Here is a 15,554-nt window from a genome sequence, read left to right on the forward strand (position 1 = left end):
ACCAAAACAAAAACACCTCAGCTGCTTTTTCTTCTCTGGCAGAGTACAAAGTCCTCATCTATTTTTTGAGTTTGATACTCTTTGAGAAAAAATGGGGCCCATAACCATTAAACAATGTGAGAAAATAAATCCCCATTTTTGTGACCTGTGAAAATAGCAATCATTTGTACCTCTGTGGGCCCAGAGGAGCGTAGTGAAGTTGTCACCAATGATTTCCATGTGTTTTGGAATTTTACATATAGCTTTATTAGCTCACTCAGACCCAGTTTGGCTCTTCTATTTTCAGCAGGTTGAGCTTATACAAGGATTTCTCGCCAAAAGCAACAAAACATGATTCAATATGGTATGTGGTGATGGAAAGACATGGAGAAATCAGGCAGCTTACTGAAAAACTGAGTTAGCCGATCTAGCTTCAGCTTTTAAGCCTCTCACTTATTTTTTCTCATCACTCACCTTGTTTTGTGAGATCTTCTACTGCTTTTAGGAGGGAGTTACCAATGAGTTGAGATTTGGGATTTCCTTGTATTTTTCCCAAGTGTTGAACTTTGTATTGTGTGGTCCTTATTGTAACTGAAAATATAGATCTAAGTTTTCAAAAACTCTCTCAATATTCAATTTTATTTTATTATTTATTAAATGCAGTATGTATGAGATTGCTGTCATTGTTCTTATAATTAAATATAGGCATGTGTTAGTTTTTCTTCCTATACATATGTAACACAGAGTGATGACATTTAGAAAAAGTCTAAGGCAATTATACTTTCATCTGGCCTTTACTTAAAAAGATTTCAGTCTCTAGATGAATAGTACTGGAGCTGAGGGGCACCAGTGATGAAATAAGCTGGGTAGTCTTGTTGATAATCCAGCCACTTTGAAAGGATCTCCTAAATCTATGCATAGCACTTCTGAAAAGCATATTTTCCTGCCTGCTCCCCCAAAAGCCACTTAAAACAGAAATATTCTAATTATCATCCACTCTCTAATTCTGTCCTCTGGGACACACTGAAAGAAAGTAGAGATGGACGCTCCTCAATAACAGGTAAAATCTATTAACTTCTGAGATGTCAGCAACGTGCCAGGTGTAACTAAGAGATTTCTGTTGATGTGGAAGGAAGTCACAAATCTACTAGACATGAAAGCAGAGGTGTTTTCTGTGTAAGCAGGCAACAGGAATTAGCCTCCATTTCTGCTGTGGTCTCCTGTGCATCACAGAACTTACAGTCTCAGGTGTTTCGCAGCTCCGTCTTGCACTGAAAAAACACTGTGAAGGCAAGTCAAAAAGTTGTGAAAAATTACAGAGATGCAAATAGTCAGTTATGTGCATTAACACAAGGAGCTTTTCAAAGCAGCGAAGTGGTATCTGCAGGCACACAGTGTACCATTATCATTAGATAAAGATGAGAAAATAAAGGTGACCCACACAGAAATCTGAACTACTGAAACTCCAGCTTTTATTTCCTCTTTCAGCTGCCTTGTTTAGCAAAAAGTTAAGGCTTGAATTAAAAGACTTGCCCGTGGGCCAAACTAAATACTATCAAAATTCATTATTTAGGTCATTATTAAGTGATTAGAGGAAAAACACCTATTTTTGCTTTGTGCCAAGATCACTTAAAGGCTTGCTCAACCTAGATTTTAATTAATGCTTAGGAGAAGGAAGAGTATGTATAGTTCCTGCTGCTGAATGCAGTTACTAGATACCAGGGATACCTTTTCCCAGAAAGCTCTTATAAGGAAGTGAAAAGAAAAAAATAAAAAAGAAAATCTGAAGGAAGTTTGATGATAAAACTGAACCTTCCATCACAAAGATTTAAAGAAACATGGGTAGAGTGTTGCAGGAAACATGTGAAAACTTGCCAAACTTTAGAACTAGAGGCAATCCTTCTTAGACAGGTTTTAACTTTATCTTATGGAAGTATTTTAATTTCCTTTTTGGTTTGGGTGGAAGGAAAGAGAAACGGAAAGAGAAACCTTAGGGAAGATGCCAGTGAAGATGTAGTACAATGTTTAATAAAGAAGAGATGGCTAAATATGTGCAAAGAAAATATAGGAATAAGGCATGTAAACTTTAAGGAATTAAAATAAGCTTTTTCCCTCCTAACTAGGTATTGGATTTTCCTGAGGGGTATGTGAATATCTCATTTGAATACAACATAGCCCTGCTTTTTAAAAGCTTTACAGGTTTTTGCATCTGGGACACCACACGTTTTGGCTTGTTTAAATGTGCAAGCACACTTTTCCTGAAGTCTGTAACAATCCTGCACCGGAGTCACATCAGCTGTGATACAACCTTCCTGTCCAAAAATCTATAGAGAAAATTGTATATTCACAAGAACTACATCATGCCCTAACAAAAGTCTCTTCTAATAAACTGCCCCAGCCTTGCTTTTCAGGATTGAAGCAGAGGTTACACCTGCCCAACATATTTTATCTTAACATGAAAGTGTTTAATCTTAAGCAATCTAAACATCAGATACACAAATTCGTTGCTTAGATATGCCCATAATCACGACATGGTTGTTATTTCTTCACTGTTATTTCTGTGTACTGTTCAGAAACTGCATTTCTGAAGCTGTTTTAAAAATGTTTAGAGTTCTAGTATTTTAAGTGGACAGCTAAGTGGAATGATTTCCATTCACAAGGCATAATTAGGAGAGATGTCCCACTCTACATTTAGCTGCCCAAATGATCTCATATTAATGATGGCTTTTTGAACTCTTTAGCCTGGTATGAACAGAAAACAAGTTACTGTACTACCTGGTTCACTGGAGGCAAATTTTATACCTGAAATATAACAGATTAATTTTTCTACTGTGATCCAAAAAACCCCTAGATAATTTACAATGTTTTACAGTGATAGAATACGCATGATGCAAACCTGATGTGCTTGTTTGCTTTCTCTTTTAACAGGAACTCATAACCACGTTGTACATTGGATTCTTGGGGTTAATTTTTTCATCTTATTTTGTTTATCTTGCTGAGAAGGATGCAGTTGATGAAGATGGAAAGACAGGTTTCTCCAGCTATGCTGATGCCCTTTGGTGGGGTGTGGTAAGTCCTTGACAGTCAAAGCTGTATGCAAACAGTGCATAAGGTTTTCTGTTGAAGTTGTGATATTTTTAAAAAAAATCTGGTCTTTCTTTCTTTGCAGAATGTATTTCTGTAGGGAGGCTCAACAGCCTTTTAAGAAGGTTACAAGAAAGAAAGTCATACATACAATTAAACTACTTGGGTATTAAATTTTGTTGTGGAAGCAGGTCAGCAAGTCATGAATGTTTACAGATATTAAACATCCACATCTCATAAGAGTGTAAATTCCCTCCAAAACCTACACCACTTCTTTTAAACTCTACTTAGTTATCTGCAAAAGGTGCATAACTTTAAAACTATATTCTGTATATGGAAGTGGGGTAATAACTATTTTTTTTGAGTAATAATGCAGACTTTTATGCAGGTAAGAGGTTCCTGTTGGCTTTTTTTTAAAATGAATCTGTGATTCTCTACTGTAAAGGTAAATAGATCCATCGAAAGCAACTGGCAAAGCTTCATGGATTCATCAAATCCTTTGGATATCAGTCACCAGTCAGGTGCATTTTGTGAAAATCTTTGGTGAAATAAAGGAAGAAAATACCCTTAAAACAGAACTGGGCTTTTGAGAGCATTGTGGTAATTATCATGTGCATGCCCAGAATCCGTTGAAAAGGGAATAGAGAGCTGTGAAACAGAATAAGAGGCCAGATTTTTTCTAGACTCCCTTCATATGGCTGTTCTCATTATATTTCTCATTGTGACTTAAGCTTTCCTTCTTTACTAGCTTTTGCATAAACTATCCCTTCTCTTGTGGGCCTTTTTTGTGAGGAGAACCTCACAAAATTTCTGAGTTGGCTGTCTCGTAACAAACCCAAAGAGATCCATCACATCGAGAGGACCAGAACAGATGCAGAGCCCCCAACTTCCAGAGAAGGAAGGATATATTTCAAGACTATATACTGGATTTGTTCTTAGATAATAGACTTGGAAAAATGCCAGTTATTGGGCCATAAACCAATTTTTTCTCCACATCCAAATAAACTGGAAAGTCTGTCAAGGCAGACAAAATGTTCCTAACAGATATATGTTTCTAATCTTTAATTTAGATGCTGCATAAGCCTCTACTTCAATGAAGTATACAGAAATGTAGACTATATTACATGTAGCCTGAGTTACCACTTTTTAAGTGGTTCTGTATAAAAATACTTTAAACATTAAATTCCTGTCACTGGGTTGTCAAATATTCATTTCATTTGCAGAGTATCACCTTTGGCTGTGCAAAAAAATAGTACAAACTGAGAAGAATCTACTAAAAAAGAAAAATCCACTAAATGGCCAGATGGACCTGATTATCTAAGGTGCTGGGAAGAAATGAAACCACAAATTAGCCCATGCAATGATCACTTGTAAAAGTCCTCAATGGAAATATGATAAAATTTTCAGAATATAAAATCTCATGGTTATAGATATGAGGCCACCTCTGGCTAGTGCAGGAAAATAATAAATGTATCAGAAGCACAGATTGTGCTGTAATTGAGGAGAAAAACAATTAGGATATAATTGAAAGATACTCCATGTCTGCTTTAAGGAAACAAACCAGTACACAGGCTCACTTATTCTTCTATTATTTGAGCAGTTCAGCTCCAACACCAGTGTTCCAATGACTGAATACAGTGGAACACAGCTCCTGTTCTGGCTTTACTAATGGTCTGGCTGAATGGTCTGTGAAGTACATCTGATTAAAAGTGGGGCTGCTTGAGGGAAGTTCAGCAGCATCAGGGACTCCCATAAAAGTTTGTGCTAGTTCAGATAAACCCATGAGAAATAGCTCATAAATTTTTCTAGCGTAGTGAAGTTCCAAGTAAGTTTGTAGTATCTTTGAATTAGAATGACACCAGTGAAAGAAAGGGAAAGCATATAGTTTATTAATAAGGAGATCTAAATTTAATATGTAAACATTAAAGGATAGTGATTCATGTTGGCTCTGCCCAGTGTCTTTGGTGTTTCATAAAGTAATTTCTAGGCCTGTAAGTGCAAAAGGCCAGAAATGCCCAAAATCAGACCTGATTTGGAGGAGTGGGGGAAGTTGGACAAAGAACTTACCAAACTGAGAGAAACAAGGTACAGTGGAAAACAATAGAGGATTTCCAGCAATGAGTTGGGAACTAGCCCTCACTTTTAGCATCCAGTTCTGTCCACGTATATTCATACATAGGTTATTCCAGTGCACTTTTTTCTACCTTTCTACCTTCCTTTCCTTTTTTTTTTTTTTTCTTTTTAAGCTCTAGTTATCCAGAGCTTGCTTTATGAGTTGCATTGAATACTTAGCTATGGATTACAAAATACTTTTAAATGCTAGAAACTACAGCACTGATTTGATTAAAGAGTAAAAAAAAAAACCAATGTTAAAAAAGCCAGGATGTGTTTATACAAGAGTATTTTGGACTTCAGGAATATAAAAGGAATTCAGTTATGAAGACCAACAGATAAGTTTAAAATGCACTTTATTACCTTGCTGAGATAGATGACTTGGAATCTGTGTTTCAAAGTGTATGTAAAGGCCGTGCAAAGTGTTCAATGGGTTTTGTTGTTGTTTTCCAAAACTTCACTTGTTTTGTGTTAACAGCAAGATAAAATCAGCTTGTCTTTCTCTAGCTGTGTGAGGCACATGAAGAACACTGTTTAAATTGTTGTTTAAGCTTTTCAGGCATCTAGGCCTCCTCAGCATTCAGTGAGTCACGGTGCAGGTGCAGTTCACAGCTGGGAACAGTGACAAAGGACAAAGTGAATCAGTTTCTTTTTCTTTTCAAATCTTCTGTAACATAGAAACACAGATGTGGAGTTACTAGGGAGTGAAATTTGATTTCACTTTTGCCTTTCAAAACTAAACCAGAGGAAAAAAAAATCTCAGTAGCAAGTATTTGAAAGTGTCTGACAAAAACCACAGAGTGTATTATGGGGAATATTTTGCTTTGAGTAGAAAGTGCAAGCTTGCTGAACTTGATACAAATGACCTGAAAGGTTTAAATGTGAAGAAAAGAAAAAATAAAGAATGAAGGAGAGTTGGAATTAGATGCTAACTACATTCACCTGCTTCAGTTAAATGCGAAGTCGTTTCACCCAGATTTGGCAGGCAAACAGGTTAAACTGCAATAAAATATCAAAGACTTGTATTCTACATGAAGCTACTTTCAGAAGTTTTAGCATGTACAACACATGCAACAGCATTCTAACAGCATAGTCAGGCTGCCACAATTGCAACCCATGTCACAGAAGTTTTCCTGTCCTTTCTGGGTACTTTTTCTTGAGGAAAGAAGAGCACACAGGAGGCTTCTCTTCTGTTGGCCCTTCCACACTTGTCTCTTGCTGCTGGTAACACTTACTGGTCTTGCTGCAAACTCAACTGTTCTGTACCATTGAATTTGCATTAACTAGTTTCTCCAGTAAATTGGTGTTAACTGGCAGAGGTACTTAGGATCAGTTGCTCAGAATTTCCAGTAGTAAATTTTCGTGCCAGAGGTAGCAGTTTGAACCCCTTTATATTTAGTATGTTTTTTGAGGTGTGCAGTTCTGACTCTTCACACTTCAGGACACCTGCCTGTCTTAAAGCATCTGGGCAACTCTGTTGACTTCTACTGAATTTAAGTTTTTCCCTTTTTGAAGTGTACAGATATGTTTTCAGAGCCTGTGTTAGAGCATGTGCACACCAGCTGGAATGTGCCACCATAAATCTGTGTTATGAAGGAGGTGTCATTTTCCAAAAACCACATTCGATATTCTCTTCTCAGAGATACTAATAACATTTGGATGTGCAAGTAGAAAAAAAAATAATCTGTTGTGATTAAGAAATCCAGAGAATTACATTATTTATAATCCTTTCCATATTCTATGTACTAATTAGATTACCAAGAACGCATCCTCTTAAGGTAGCCAGGGAAAAACTTTCTGAGACATGTTCAGGCACCTGCAGGAATCTGCCAGCCAAATGCTTGCTGTAGAGATGGAAAATTCATCTTTTCTGTGGTTACAGCTTTCATGCTGTCTTCCATAGTAACACTAAGGCAGCTCAACATTACTGCAGTTTGTTTTTGAGCCCTGAGTGCTGGAGAAGTCAGGAAAAAAAAAAAAAAAGAAAAAAAGCCCAAACCAAACAAACCACCCACAAAAAACCAAGAAGCCTTTCATAGGAAAAAAAAAAGAGAGGAAAAGGAAGGAAAAATCACAGACTTTAAGGGGTCATCTGGGTGCACTGAAGAGCTGAAGTGCTGTTAAAGAAACACTGCTTTAACTTCCTCCACTGCCCACTAACACATACTGCATTTCAAAGTTGAATTTTGGGGGGTCTGGTTTAATTTTGGGGACTGGCAAATTCATCTGTTTGTACTGCTGGTAGTACACAGCACCTGAGTCACTTCACAAGCCACATTAAATCTGGACAAACACCTGCGAAGACAAAGTTCCTGCTGAGAGCAGTTCACAGTTCAAAATAACAATATTCATTCGAAGATATAGATTCTACAAAGTGAACTTCATCAAGTGAGAAATTTATGATGAATAAACACAAGCCTAACTTTTTTTGAACTTGGAAAAATTACGTTTGATAGTAGTTGGTATTTTTTTCCCTGCAAATATTTCTTCTAGCTCTCTGTAGAACTGCTCTGAGAGGAGGAGGAAATATATTCTTCGCATGCCTTTATTGCTTGATAGCTTCTTCTGAGAAGCCTATTTTTGCATAATATCTAAGCATTTGTCAGCAAATTTTTCCATAAAAGGCAGCCTCTTTTGTAGTCAGTGTAAATTTACATATTCTTTCAAGTCTGTGTTGGCTGTATTTCTGCTACCATTCAAGGCAAAGTGAAGGGAGGGGGACTAGGTTTAGGGCTGGGGCTCCCAAATAGAAGTGCATTTTTGCTATTTAAAGTTCTCCCTAGTGGTTAGCATTGGTGACAGAATTCTTCATTTCCTCACCAGAAGCCTTTCACTTCTCAGGGAGTACAAGCCACATTTCTCACACCATTTTATGGCAGCATCAGAGCTCTGAGTATGCTAAAAAGCCTTAATGGCTCTGGCCAGGCACACCAGGGGTCACCCCCACACCCTCATGACTTATTGAGGCTCAACCCTGGGGTTTTTTTTTGCTGCCTGAGCTGTGCTGGAGGAGAGCTGGTTCCCAGCTCAGCCACAGTCTGGTGAGCTGGATCTCAACCCACAGTCTGGCTTCCATACTCAGCCTCAGACATCCCTCACTACCTGGATATTGCTGTATGACTGGGATTCTTTGTTGGGCACAGTCAGTGTCTGAGTCTATCCTACTCTGAGCCTGTGCCCAGAGTGGTAAGGCCCCTGCCTGTCCAGATGTAGGATTCCCTTGGCTTGCCTGGGGATCCTCTTTGGGATCAGCTGATTATCACCTTCCTCTGGGGAGCAGCTGGCCCTTGTTGATGGGCCCTTCTGATGGACTAGCATTTACCTGAACTCTGATCCCTGCCCAGCACCAATTCTTTACTGTCCACTGGCCTCATAATGAATTCTCTTCCTTCCTATTGGGGTTCATCAGGAACAGCCCAAAACCTCCATCATGCTCAGGTCCTCCTGCCTGCATGATTTTCCAGGAGTGGCCTGCCACCCCCACAGTGATTTAGTCCCTCTTCAGCAAGTCCCTACAGATCCCAGAGCTGTGTAAGCACATGCCTTGCTTAGAGTGGAGGTGGGGAGGGGTGTTGTTAAGGCCCCGAGGGCACTAATTGGCCTAATGACCCTGGCCAGCATCACCAGTGGCCTCTAGCCACATCCAGGGACTCTATTTAAACTCAGAATCTTCCTACAGGAGAGATGGTCTTTAGCTTTACTGCATCTGGGTCTGGCTGTGGAGTCCTTTAATCCTGAGTTTCACCTAAGGACTAATATTTTGCCAGTGCCTCATCCCTGTGGACCTACATGCTGACCACTGTACCTGATCCTAATCCTGACCTGTGGATGGAATTCCTGGCTTAATGTCAGACCTGCCTTGTTGCTAAGATACTGCTTTATACTCCAGACTCTTGATTGGATCTGGCTGCACTTTCTGCTCCTGTTTTGCTTGGCTGCTGTGGGACCAGGTCCTTAGGATAGATAACGTAGCCTGCTGGGTACATTATCTTCCTTGACTCTGGGTTCCTTTGTCCCTTAGGGAGTACCTGGCCTCTGGTAAGCAATGAGCAGATCCAGGTATAAGCATCTTGTGGCTTAAACACAATTTTGAGTGGCAAAGTACTCTATTTGTTGGGGGAGGAATGAAAGGTAAGCACAGGGCTCAGCTGCATTCAGCTCTTGGTCTACTGGCAGGTTGATTTTGGGAGTTAACACGTCCTGGAATGGTTCTGTGTTCCTCTTCTTGCCATGAAGATTCAGCTGGGATGGTGTAAATTCTGTCCCTTTTCATCCCTGTCAGCACAGGGCTTACCCTGCCTCTCCCAGTGTGTGCCTGACTGCAGAGATGGGCAAATACCCATGTTGGTTGTGTGCAAGTCGGTGCTTTCAGGGCTTTCTTCTGTTCACTGTGGAACTACATTTTAAAAGCAAAGGCAGAAAAACTGCAAGCCTATGGTTTCAAGCCCACAGGGCCAATTCTTGCAGTTTTGGAATGGTGGAAGCAGCCAGCTACAAGCTGTAAGAACAGTCCAGTCATCCTACAGCCAGACTACTGTTGCCTCCAAAACAGTGGTCAGCTGTGAATGTCTGCTGAAGAATGTAAAACCAGGATAAATCAACAGTGATGTTTAGGGTACTCCCATATCCAAACGCTGCTCATTCATGCCTGTCTCCTGATATTTCTCTAATTTATTTCTCCTTTTGTTCTTTTTTCCCTGCTTTTTGGAGAGAAAAGGTGCCCTGTTGCACTGAAACAGGTGTTTGTTTTTGGCCTAGGTAACTGTCACGACAATTGGGTATGGAGACAAAGTTCCCCAGACGTGGATTGGGAAGACAATAGCTTCCTGTTTTTCAGTATTTGCTATCTCTTTCTTTGCTCTGCCAGCGGTAAGTAGAGTTTGAATCTGTCTGACTTGGGTGCACAATTAAGTAATTTTAAATTGGTGCCTTTGGTAGGAAATAACAGGGTTGGATGTTGCTTCAGAATGTGCACACACACATCCCCAAGTGTATGTTTGTGTGTATGGAAACACGAAGGAAGGACATCAACCTCTGGGGTCATCCAGAGGAGAGCCACTAAGATGCTCCAAGGGATGAAGCCCCTCTCCTATGAGGAAATGCTGAGAGATTTGGGATTGTTCAGCCTGGAGAAGAGAAGGCTTTGGGGTGACCTAATTGTGGCCTTCAGTACCTGAAGGGAGCCCACAAGAAAGATGGAGAGAGACTATTTCCAGGGGCCTGGAGTGACAGGACAAGGGGGAATGGCTTCAAACTGTCAGAGAGCAGGTTTAGATTGGAATTAGGAAAAAATTCTTCCCTGTGAGGGTGGTGAGGCCCTAGCACAGGTTGCCCAGAGAAGCTGTGGCTGGAAGTGTTCAAGGTCAGGTTGGATGGGGCTCTGAGCAACCTGGCCTAGTGGAAGGTGTCCCTCTCCAGGGGTTGGAACTGGATGACCTTTAAGGTCCCTTCAACCCAAGTGATTCTATGATTCTGTGAATGAAACTGCTGTATCTTTACAGCATTTGTTTTAGATAAAGGTGGCCTAGAAAGGAGGTAAGAATAACTTCCACTACTTGAAGAATTGAAGCTATTCTGGTCTATGAGTTGTAGAGGGGCTTTTAATCAGCATGTTTGTGCCAGAGGTGACCACTTCTTTGTTTCTGTTTTGTGGTTATATGATATCAATTTGGTGTCCTGTGAGGACAGGAACAAAAAGAACACTTCTATGGCATCTGCCATCCTGTGTGGTGCTATAGAGATCTTTGGGCTTTTTGGATCTTTGAATAAACAGGGTGAGAATAAAGACAACAGCATTGAGGCAATTAGACAAGACAAAGTATTTCTTCAGTAACTATCAATTTTAACAGAAATGTTGAAATTATTAAGCCTGTCTTTGCTCAATTGGACTGGAAAATCAAACTAGGTTCTGGCTTTATTTGTGGTAGTGGTTTTTTTGTTGGGTTTGCTTTCTTTTTTTTTTTTTTTGCTGTGGGGGAGCAGGTGGGTTTGGGGTTTTTTTAGGGAGGGTTGAGGATGAGTTTTTTGGGGGATTGGGAAAGGTTTGGGATTTGGTTTTCTTGTGGCAAGGAATTAAAAATAAATGCAAAGAATAGCTGAGAATCAGTCATGTGACATTGTCATTTGCTTCTCCCACCATTGTGTAGGGCTGCCTTTGGAATGTGTCTGCCTCTGCAAATGTCTCTGATTCCTGTAGCCGGTTGTTCACACCAACAAACACATGCTGTTTACTGAAGTTACACGATGCCAGTATTGATCTGCTCAATTTCAGATTTATTTGTTGGAATAAATAAATTCTGTTACTGGGACATTTGAAAAATCATGATTTTTCTTTTTCTCAGAAAGTCTTTTATAAAATGTCTGTTTCCTTCATATGCTAAGTATTTGATTTAGGTATGTGAAGCCATATTGGAGTCTGACTAGGAATTCTGGATATATTTAGGGTATTTTGGGGTCCGGTTTTGCCCTGAAAGTACAGCAAAAGCAACGTCAGAAGCATTTCAACAGACAAATCCCAGCTGCAGCTTCCCTAATTCAGGTAAGGCCCCTAACAGTAAAATACATAGGAACTTATTAGAGAAGGATTGTGGCCTAGTAGTTCAAATACTGAGAATCATGGTTCCTAGATTTTATTATAAATCTATACTTGTGTTTAACCACTTAGTAATTTTGATCCACTTTAGTCACTAGAGAAAATTAGATAATTGCCTGTCCTCCATCTCTAGGTGTGCTAACCTGATATTCACAGGCATAAGGACACTAACTGGACACAATGAGTATATGTGGTGAAATAGTAAAAAAAAAAAAAAAATCTTCATGATAATATTTAATTCATAACTTCCTCTTTATATTCTCTTAGGTCCTGTGCATCTGCGAAATCCTGAGGTGGTGAATGCGTGTACAAATACATGTAAACACACACCTCTATTTAGACAAATGCCCCAGGATAACAGTCTATTTAGACAAATGCCCCAGGATAACAGTCTATATGATAATATAACAAATACAGTAACATGGTGCACAAATATTGAATGTGGCACAGTGAAGGAAAAAGGAAGCAGCAGTATCCAGTGATGCTTGTGGGGATTCACTTCTATGGGGGTTGTTTTGTCTTGATCCCCCCACCCCACACACTGTGGGCAGGGATAGATCCCAGCTCCTAGGGAGAGTGCACCAAGGAGTGTCCTGAAGATCACTGTGTAATGCGTGGAGCTGTCCTGGTGCAAACTACATTCACCACGGTTATGTAGAGGGAGGAGTGTATTTTGTTAGTTATGGTGTTGTGGTATAGCACCATGACTGCAGTCAGACCCCTTTGCAGCTTGTTTACCTCGACTGAAAGTTTTGTTGTCAGTTCGATTTGCAGCGAAATCTGACTTACCTGCCCTAACAGTGGCTGCTTTATTCACTGCGATTGTTGGGTTTGGGTTTCATTGCAGACTCTGTGGCGGTGCTACGCAGCAGAGAAATCCTGCAGTTCCACAGCGACGTGGAAGATCTATGTTACACCCCCAGCGCAAAATCCCAAAAAGCCAGCAGCGCCATCTAGCCCTAGTCTGAGAAAACAGGTAACGGAGGATGGGCAGAGCTCGGTTCTGTGCTTGCTTTTAAATCTCAGTGGAATAACTTGCCAAAAGCCTCGTAAAGTGAGTGAAGAATCTGGACAGCTGAAACACGCTTGATTGTTTTCCTCATGCCACAGCGCGATTGGCTGCGTTTTCCTTAAAAATATTCCTGAGGGAACTTTAAATTGCCTTGGTGGTCAGACAGGTGCCAGTTCTCCATTGTTTTATCCCCTTTGAAGTCTCCTACGTTCTCAAAGGGTACTGTAAAGCAATGACGTGTTCCTTTTGCATAGTGGTTCATACAAGAAGAAAGGAGAAAGATAGTTTAAAAACTTATGTTCACATTCAACCTGTGGCTGACAAGTAGCTGTGCTCTGTGGTACTTTTATTTGGGGCTGAGTGTAGAAATTAGGGCAGATTCCTGAGTTTTGGGTGCAGTAAAGTGGAACAGTGTTTGCCTACACAGGTGGGATTGCCCAAACACAGTCCTGTAGTTGCACTGCCAAGCTTGCCCAGCCTTCAGCACCCTGCCAGAAAGGCAGAGGTCTGCAGCAGTTCGAGCTCAGAGTCTCAGGGTTTCTCAAATGATGTTGGAGGCCTGGTTTTAGGCAGTGAAATGCCACTGATGCCTGTTGCCCCGGGGAGAAGGGCAGTACAATTTCACATGGAGAAGGCTGTAAGGGCATGATGTGTGTGCACGTTTGTGTTGTGTCACAGCAGTGTGACCTGCTCAGTATTGAGCAGAGTGTGACTTTGCCCTGGCTTTGCCTTCTCATAACTGGAGACAGAAAAAACAGGAGGAGAGGGGTAAAGCTGAAGTAAGGCTCCTTTGTAAGTGGTGCTGAACAGCAAACAGTCAATGGTTTGAGAGCTGAAAAAAATAGATGGTATTTTCCCTCTGTTTTTTCTATTCAGAGGAATTTCCCAAACATATTAAACCTGAACCTCCCTGTGAACTGCTAACCCTAATTTAAGAACTAAGCCATGGTTCTTTCATCTCTTACCAAAGGCTCATCTTCTCTTATGTTGATCTAAACCTTAATTTTTTTGTTTTTAAGTGCCAATTTTAGGACATTTATTAGGCTTCTAAAATCAGGAGAACTGTATGGAGGAGGAGGAATTTATCTTCTCCTGATGTGCATAAGTTGGCCTTTTTGGTAAAAGGTGAATTTTTCTTCGGTTGAAAAAACTGCACAGGGCCTAGTTCACAGTTCAAAGTCTATGGGTATGTTTAATTAAAGCTTTAGAAACATGATACAGCCAAGCTGATGTGTACTCAAGAGGTTAGTATTTTGTATGCCTTGAGTTTTGGTACTTGAGACCTGATTTTTCAAAATGTGCTGGGCGTCTTCTCCTGAGAATCAATTCTTACCAGATTTTAGTTGATAATTCGGAATCAGATATTTTGAAAACAAAGGTTCTAACCCTTTCACTTAATTTCAATTTCATTATTTAAATAAAAAACATATGACCTCAAGTAAATTTACTGCATCCTGAGGGTCACATGTGTACTTGTCTGTGTTTGATAATATCTTCTGATATAATTCCATTTCTACCACCACAGGCTAGAAGATACAAAAGAAAAGGGAAGCTAGGATGTGGTAATGGTTCTGCACCTGCAATAAACCCAGGAGAAAATGCCTTGTCTGTTCCACAGATCACTTATGATCACATTGATGAACAAGAGCACAAAAAAGATGTATCTTTCTACATTGATGAACCTAGAGGTAATTTACTTACATTGACTTTAGCTTTTTTTTTTTTTTTTAAGAGATGTTGTTAGAAAGAACTGACATGCTGAAGGGAAAATTTCTCACCGAATCAGTAAAGCAAGATGCCTCCAACCAATGATTGCATAACAAAAGTAGGAAGACACAAATTTAGATACATAAGGTGTGAATATCAAGATCTTTCTTTGTTTACCAAATTTAAATCAATTAAAATGTTGGCTATATTGTTAATTCTCCTTTTTTGAATTATTTCAGAAGTGTGTGGAAAGCTTCCTCAAATCTGCCCCACCTTTAAACTTTATCTCGCAGAGAATCTGAAGGAAGGAAAAATAAACCAGGAAAAATATTTTTACTTTTTTTACAGCACCCTCTTAAACATTGTGCAAACAAATTGTGATAAGAACAGCTAAGCATTTTTATGCCTACATCAACCAATAGGTTTTTATAAATGGGATATTTTTCTTGCTTCATTTAAAATATTGTATGTTTCTATAAATGACGGGTGTATTTCAACCTGAAAACTGATTGAACTTCAGTGCTGAATTAAGATAGTTGCTTTGTTTGTAAAATTCTTATTTTTAATTAAGTTTGTAATGGAAACGTGCATATGAAATGGTATTGTTTACTATAAAAGAAGATTTTTTGGAAAACTAGTGTTTCCACTTCTGTGTTGATGTCCTTTGTCTGATGGGGTTGGGGATCTGTTCTGGATCTGCTAAAAGGGAGAATGTTTCCTTGTAGTCTGAGTTATGTTCCATACCTAGAGGCATACAAAGCCTTGCCAAGTTTACTGAGTTATCCAAAGAGGCTGGCCCTAGTCTAGGATATGTTATGTCATGATTTGAGTTAGGTTTTCATCTTTCTTTGATAAACCTGAACATCAACTCTGTATGAAATTGCTGCTCTTACATCACATTGAAGCTGACACAAAACTTCAGCCTGGACAGAGGATGGTTGGAGTCTTGACATGAAGATTTATTTAATAAAAAGTACTTCAAATATTTTTGCCCCCCAAAAGGGAACATGTGGTGTCTTCTTGTACTGAACACAATCAAAAGTGGGAGTTTCACTGGGTTACTCTGAC

At 39.7% G+C, this 15,554-nt stretch overlaps 1 protein-coding gene across 1 annotated transcript in view; it reads left to right on the forward strand.

Annotated features, from left to right (window-relative positions):
• The window catches only part of LOC116787404 (potassium voltage-gated channel subfamily KQT member 1-like), a 468,277-nt gene that overhangs the window by 44,374 nt on the left and 408,349 nt on the right, over positions 1-15,554 (forward strand). Inside the window, exons 6-10 of the mRNA XM_032688970.1 lie at positions 2,908-3,048; positions 9,934-10,044; positions 11,618-11,713; positions 12,615-12,743; positions 14,305-14,467. Of these exons, the coding sequence (XP_032544861.1) occupies positions 2,908-3,048; positions 9,934-10,044; positions 11,618-11,713; positions 12,615-12,743; positions 14,305-14,467 (640 nt within the window). The remainder of the gene's footprint in view (positions 1-2,907; positions 3,049-9,933; positions 10,045-11,617; positions 11,714-12,614; positions 12,744-14,304; positions 14,468-15,554) is intronic.

The sequence above is a fragment of the Chiroxiphia lanceolata genome, chromosome 5 (genome assembly GCF_009829145.1).
Source record: "Chiroxiphia lanceolata isolate bChiLan1 chromosome 5, bChiLan1.pri, whole genome shotgun sequence".
Classification (NCBI taxonomy): domain Eukaryota; kingdom Metazoa; phylum Chordata; class Aves; order Passeriformes; family Pipridae; genus Chiroxiphia; species Chiroxiphia lanceolata.